The sequence below is a fragment of the Thalassophryne amazonica genome, chromosome 3, assembly GCF_902500255.1.
Source record: "Thalassophryne amazonica chromosome 3, fThaAma1.1, whole genome shotgun sequence".
NCBI classification, from domain to species: Eukaryota; Metazoa; Chordata; class Actinopteri; order Batrachoidiformes; family Batrachoididae; genus Thalassophryne; species Thalassophryne amazonica.
The window spans coordinates 94912331-94919689 of record NC_047105.1 but is presented as its reverse complement, the minus strand read 5'-3'; the positions used below and the strand labels follow the sequence as shown (position 1 = coordinate 94919689).

At 38.9% G+C, this 7359-nt stretch overlaps 1 protein-coding gene across 1 annotated transcript; it reads left to right on the top strand.

Moving 5' to 3' along the window:
* The first annotated feature begins 531 nt into the window (after positions 1–531).
* gnrh2 (gonadotropin-releasing hormone 2) lies at positions 532–4603 on the top strand. The gene is made up of 3 exons (XM_034167708.1): positions 532–1749; positions 1852–1935; positions 4425–4603. Exons 1-3 carry the CDS (start codon positions 1627–1629, stop codon positions 4461–4463), a joined length of 246 nt encoding a protein of 81 aa, XP_034023599.1. The 5' UTR covers positions 532–1626; the 3' UTR covers positions 4464–4603.
* The last annotated feature ends 2756 nt before the right edge of the window (positions 4604–7359 follow it).

The following is a 7359-nucleotide window of genomic DNA, read 5'->3' as shown; positions in this document are numbered from 1 at the left end:
ACATTTCATATAGCGCCAAAACTACATGTTAAAAAAGAAGTATTGCACGGTCAAAGAAACACAACAGCAAATAGTACGAATAATGTCACGTGACATACAAGCCACCAATCAAATGACAAGGATCCACTCAGCCGTTATATATACTGTAATATCAACACTGTTTAGTTTTCTGCACTTTTAAAATACACTTATTCGCCTGTAGACTGTACATGTTGGTTTGTGACTGAATTATAATCAGGTGTTGTTCACTATATCGGTAAAATTCATGACTTGAATCTGTTACGCAGGCAAAGCGTCAGTATTTGGAAATACTGGGTGACACAGGTGTGCAGCTGTGCGCGTCCAAGAGGTGCCAGCGCTGTTTGCCGATGATGATTGGAAGTGACCGGGTCTCCTGCACCTCGTGCCCTGAAGATTTAACTTTAATGTGGTTAATGTATGTAAAGAGGTCAGTAATGGGTGGAGCATGTAAGATGGGTTTGGGGAGTTGGGGGGCGGTGGGTGTTGACTGGTGTGTATATATATTGAGCAGAAGGATAGTGTGCAAAAGAATCAACACCTGAACAAAGAAAAAAAAACAAATAAGAAAGGGATCTTCTAAAGCGACTTCAGGAGGCTGTTATAAAGTGAGTTCAGACAAAGGTAAGACCAGCTTTACTGTTTCTAAAATAAATGAAAGTATTCACCTTAGTACTACCATGCAGCAGAGAAATGTTATTCTCAGACAATTTATCTTTCACCATCAACTTTACAATTGATATTTGTAGATTCACAATTAGTGTGATGATGCATCTTATTCTTCTTCATTTGCCACCTATTAAAATGAATTGTCTCCATTTCTCCTGAAAAAAATACCTCATTCTAAAAGGTGATTAATAATGTCAGATTAAATTGTACTATTGGAAATGTGATTTTTTTTTTTTTTTTTTACCATAAAGTCAAATGGCAAAACAATTATTTAAGAGAAACAAAGTAGCATATAAAGGAAATAAAACATATCCATTCAGATGAAGAATATCAGTTTATATTATGAATTATGAATGTTTATTATCTTACGTGCAGTGAACTTTGATGGGCCACACTTAAGGCTTTTTGTTTCTCAACTGTATATGGCTTTATTTTTTGACTTGTTTGAGACTTCATCATGAAGACACTTATACCAATCAATCACAAATATTTTCCTGGCTTCGTGGTTAACACTGCTGCCTCATAGCAAGAAGGACCTGGGATTGCTTCCCGCCTGGTCCATTCTGTATAGAGTTCTGTACGTGTTCTGCATGTTAGGTGAATTGGTGATTCTAAACTGACCGTTGGCGTGTGTGAGTATGTTTGTCTGTCTATATGTGGCCCTGCGACAGACTGGCATCCTGTCCAGGGTGCACTGCGCCTCTTGCCCTATGACTGGCTGCTGGGATAGGCTCCAGCACCCCATGACCCTTCATTGGAGTAAGCGGGTATAGAAAATAAATGAACAGTTTTTGCCCATTCTTTCGAATTCCATTGTATGTGAACGGCTAAACATTTCAGATCACGTTGCTGTGACTGTTGTGTTTAGCCTGAAAAGTCACTTTTGCTTAATAATTTTTGAGGCTTTGACTGAGTCTTCCTTTGCCTACAGGTGTGAATATGATGAGTATGTGTCAGCTGGTGCTGCTGTTGGGTCTGATTCTGTGTGTGGGGGCCCAGCACTGGTCTCATGGTTGGTACCCTGGAGGCAAGAGGGAACTGGATTCTTTTGCCACATCAGAGGTCAGAAACTATGTATCATTTTGTGATCAACTCATCATTCTAACAGAAGTGTCTTATTTAACCTGTTATTTATCTGTGATATTTCCTTTATCTTACTCTCAGATTTCAGAGGAGATTAAGGTGTGTAAAGGAGGAGAATGCAGCTACTTGAGACCCCAGCGGAGGAGCCTTCTGAGAAGCATTCTTGTAAGTGTAACAATATAAACCGTAGTTTATTCTATATACGATGCATAGACACAATGATTTTTTTAAACATTATTTTAAATTCCAGCTGTAGGCCCTCCCTCCCCCTTTCATTTATTTATTTTTTTAATTTATTTATTTTTAATACAAGTTATGGCAATAGCATTTTTTGGTTAAATGGGTCATATTATTAAACGACCTTTCATTTCATTTCATCATTAATACAGTGCATCTGGAAAGTATTCAGACTGCTTCACTTTATCCATATTTTAATGTTACAACCTTATTTCAAAATGGATGAAATTCTTTTTTTTCCTCAAAATTGTACATGTGATTTCTTAGTGTTTTAGTTTTAATAAATTTGCAAAAAACTTTTTTCATGTTGTCATTATGGGGTGTTGTGAATAAAATTTTGAGTAGGAAAATGAATTTAATCGATTTTGGAATGAGGCTGTAACATAAACATAATGTGGAAAGAGTGAAGCCCTGTGAATACTTTCTTGACACACTGTATCCAATTGGCATTACATTCATATGAACCAGATTAACTGACAAAGATGCCTTAAATGAAGTTAATTAATTTATGTTCTAACTGCCATTCAAACAGATGAAAATCTTATAGGTGTAAAATTTCTTTTTCCGTTTATAATGGTAAAGAGCATGACATTGTTGAGGTAACATGATGTGTCCCATTCCTCTTTATCCCATTTTGAACTCTTTTAGCCTCCTTTCAGTCACTTTCCAGGTGACATTGTTTAAGTCTGTGAGGGTTCAGGGGTCAGGGAGGATCTTGAGACTGGACCTGGGAGTGTAGACATTAAGTTTAGGCATCTGTCTCTGTCCCACAGAGAGGGTAGGCATGTCCCACTAAGCACAATGGGTCTGTCTCACAGACCTGAAATGGATTTAATACAGGTGTCTGTCTCGGGCATAAATTTCAGTCATCACAGAGCAGTTTCGTCACTCAGAGACAAGACTGTGGGACTTTGGGGATATTTAATAACAAATTGTAGATAAAACTGAGTTTGCACAATTTTCTCATTGTTAATTGGTAAATAAATGTTTAGTAAAATTTCTCTTTTGTACGTCTGTATGACTATCGCCACACATTCGACCCCTTCTTAAAAAAATCTCACCGCTACGTGTCAGTTGTATCCAATTTTAGACCTGTGTCACATCTGCCATTTCTTTACAAGGTTTTATAAAAGGTTGTATAATGTTGTTGCAATCATTTTTAAAAGCACATCTCTGAAAAATTCCAATCTGCATTTAGATCGCGACACAGCACTGAGTCTGTAATCTTAAAAGTACATAATGAGAACGCTTTGTCTGTGGATGCAGGGAATCCTGCTGTGCTGGTCCTGTTGGACCTCACAGCAGCCTTTGATACTATGGATCACTCAGTCCTAGAACATTTTATTGGCATTTAAGGTACGACACTTAAGTGGTTTAAATTGTATTTCATCTAAAGGGGTTTTTCTATTATAATTGGTGAGCTCTCTTCATCAACTGCTCCCCTGTTTTGTGGAGTGCCGCAGGGTTCGGTTCTTGGGCCTATTCTATTTTCTTTGTACATTTTGCCGTTGGGGTCAATTTTAGCCCAGCACAACCTGTCCTTTCATTGCTATGCAGATGATCTGCAAATTTATCTGCCTGTGAGGACCAGTGCCTGTTCGATCAACAGATAAACTCTGTGGTCAAACCAAGTTTTTTCCAGCTTCGTCTTCTGGCAAAAGTAAAGCACTTCCTCAGTAGACGTGATCTTCAGATGGTCATTCATGCTTTCATCGGCTCCAGGCTTGATTACTGTAATGCACTTTATACTGGCATTAACCAGTTTTCTCTTGCACGCCTCCAATTGCTGCAGAATGCTGCTGCTCGTCTTTTAAGAAACACTTTTAGAAGTGAGCATATTACACCTGTCCTGTACTCACTCCACTGGTTTCCAGTTCATTTTAGAATTGATTTTAAGATTTTAATGTTTGTTTTTAAGGTTATTAATGGCCTCGCATCCTTTACTTGTCTGAAATTTTAACTCTCTGCACTTACAGTATGACATTACAAGCGTCTGGGCAGCTTTACTTCAATGTTCCGAGGTCATAATCCAAACTCAGGAGTGTTTGTGCTTTTACAGTAGCTGGCCCCAGACTGGTGACAAGCTACCTCTTGATTTATGTGCTATTGTTGACCTAGCACTTTTTAAATCAAAGCTAAAGACTTATTTGTTTAAGCTGGCTTTTAATAGGTGCTGTGACATGCTTTGTTTTTATGTGCTGTTTTAACTTCATTGTATGTGTATTATTATTGGTGAATCTTTGATTTTACTGTAAAGCAATTTGGACAATGTCTGGCTGCTGTAAAGCGCTTTATAAATAAGTGTTCATTGATTGATCTCACACATATCCATCTGTAGGGTTGAATAAAAACATTTTAATAGCACACAGTACTGTATGCTTAGCGGTATGCTTTAATGTGTTTCTGACTCTCCACAGGTGGATGCCTTAGCCAGACAGCTCCAAAAGAAAAAGTGATGGACTTCCATCTATGCTGCTTTTATACCATCTGACCCTCCTCAGCAATGTCCTTGTATTGCATAACGATTATTGTTAAACTGTCCTCTTTGTTCTGCTCTGTCAGTAAATTTGCAGCATTATGTGGATGCTTCCAGTTTGTGGTGAATGTCAAAAAAAGTAACATGCTGCAATAAAATATATATTTTTGTGATTTTTGTTATTTTTTCTGTCTGATGTTCAAAATTTCAAACCTATGTCCACCATGTATTAAAGGTTTTACATAACTATAAACTTTTTTAAATAGAATTTTTTTCCAAGGAGCAAAACCAACACATGTAACAAACAAATAGTGTGGACATGATATCAAGATGTCAGTTTTTATACACTGTATTTCAAAATATTTCAGCAAAAATTAGTAGCTGTAATTTTTCTAAAATGTTTCAGGATCAGCACCTCTAAATCTGAGGCGATGGTGCTCAGCAGGAAACCGATGGATTGCCTACTCTGGGTAAGGAATGAGGTCTTGCCCCAAGTGAAGGAGTTCAAGTACCTCGAGGTCTTGTTCACAAGTGAGGGGACAATGAAGCACGAGACTGGCTGAAGTATCGGGGCAGCACGAGCGGTATTGCATTGGCTTTACTGTACTGTTGTGGCAAAAAGGAAGTTGAGCCTAAAGGCGACGCTCTCAATCTACTGATCAATCTTCGTTCCTATTCTCACCTATGGTCACAAGGGTTGGGTCATGACCGAAAGAACGAGATCATGGGTACAAGTGGCCAAAATTGGCTTCCTTAAGAGGGTGGCTAGTGCCTCCCTTAGAGACAGGGTGAGAAGCTCAGTCATCTCTGAGAGGCGTGAAGTAGACCCACTGCTCCTTCGTGTTGAGAGGAACCAGCTGAGATGGTTCGGGCTTATGGTAAGGATGCCTCTTGGGCGCCTCCCTAGAGAGGTGTTCCAGGCACATCTAGCTGGTCGGAGCCCCTGGAGAAGACCCAGGAGAGATTACATCTCCACACTGGCCTGGGAACATCTCAGTATCCCCCAGACAGAGGTGGTTAATTTGCCCCGGGAAAGGGAAGTTTGGAGTCCCCTACTGAAGCTGTTGCCCCCGCGACCCAATTCCGGATACACGGTTAAAGATGAGTGATGATGAATGAGTGTTTCAGTATAATGAACACTGACGACTTCAATACATTCACAACTAGAATGCAATCTGAACACATGCAACCTGTGCCAACAGTCCCATTTATTTGTCCTTAAAGGAAGAGTTCACCTTTTTGCCAACTTGGTTATATTAAAATGTTATAAATCAAGCCTTTGAGTGTCCTACTCACCAATCACAATTGTCATATTAGGAAAAATCTTGTTTTCAGACATTTGACAATAAAGAAATGCATGACACCAGCAGTACAGCTCTGAAAGTGTAGTGCAGTTAATGCGTTTATACATCTTATGATTTCTCACAGCATATATTGTCACAAAGTAATATAGGAGCTATTGTGCAGCTACATTCTTCATAAATAAACTGCCTGGAGGTAAATCACACAACTAACACAGCATTGGTATAAACTACAACCCCATATCAGAAAAGAAGGCTGTATGGAAAATGGAAATAAATAAATAACTCCATTTTGTAGTTATTGACAAAAGTTTCCCAAAGTAATCCGTTGCCCTGTAGTTATATCAGCTATTGATGAAAGTGTTCTTGATGCAATACCACCTGAGGGATCAGAGATCATGGGTATTTAGCATTGGCTTGTGACCTTCTCCTTTATGCACTGAAATTCCTCCAGATTCCTTCAATCACTGAATGATATTACACACTTTAGAAGAAATAACACAGATCCTTTCCAATCTTTCTTTGATAAAAGTGTTTTTAAGCATGTCAATAATTTTCACATGCATTTGTTGACAAAGTCAAGACACTGTCCATCTTTGCTTTTTAAAGACTCAGTCTTTTGTGGATACTGCTTTTGTACTAAATCATGATTACAATCACCGGTTGATGTCACCTGTTTGAAATAACATCATTATGTAATTTTTTTAAACCTCAGTACTATCCTATTTTGGAATGTGGCAAGTCTGAAATGCAAGAATGAATGTACTGAGGATATTATTTAAGCTGCCCACATAAAACATTTAATAGGTTGTATTCATCTACAGTGACATAGAAGTCAATGTAAATGTAAGAATCACAGCAAGTTTTTTTAAACTTTTTTTTTTTTAAACATAATGCCAACTTTTTCTGATTTGTTGGTGGTGTGTGTGTGTGTGTCTGCCCGTCCGTCCGTCCATCCTCGCCCCCCATTCACGTGTCTCGATGGGAGACAGCACCAAAGGTGGTTGGGAACGACAAGGCAAAGGTCCTGTGGGATGTCAAATTCCAGACAGACGAGCAGCTGCTGGCCAACCAACCAGACATAGTGGTGGTTGACAAGGAAAAGAAAACTGTAGTTGTGATCGATGTGGCAATCTCAGCTGACAGCAACATCAGAAAGAAGGATCACAAGAAAATTGAGAAGTACCAAGAGCTGAAGGAGCAATGGAGCAGATGTGGAAGGTAAAGTCCAAAGTGGTCCCAGTGGTAACAGGAGCACTAGGAGCTGTCCTCTCAAAATTGGAAGAGTGGTTCCAGCAGATTCCGGGCACAACATCAGAGAGTGCAGTCCTAAGAACAACTAAGATAATGTACCAAACCTTCAAATTCTCAGGCCTCTGAGAATCTGAGCTTGAGGAATACACATACCACCCTCCACGCGGTGGGGAGGGAGATTTATATACATGCATAAATATGTATGTATGAGTGTGTGTAAAAGACAGTTTCTCAAAAACAAATCAATCATCAAAGGTGAGTAGAGTACTTGGAGGCCTGGTTGTGAACAATGTTTAAAAATAACAATAGATGTTTAAAAAG

Coding starts and splice junctions, on each gene's coding strand:
- gnrh2 (XM_034167708.1), top strand. CDS start 1,627: ATGATGAGTATGTGTCAGCTGGTGCTGCTGTTGGGTCTGATTCTGTGT. Junction 1,750..1,851: donor ATTCTTTTGCCACATCAGAG/GTCAGAAACTAT, acceptor TCTTACTCTCAG/ATTTCAGAGGAGATTAAGGT. Junction 1,936..4,424: donor GCCTTCTGAGAAGCATTCTT/GTAAGTGTAACA, acceptor GACTCTCCACAG/GTGGATGCCTTAGCCAGACA.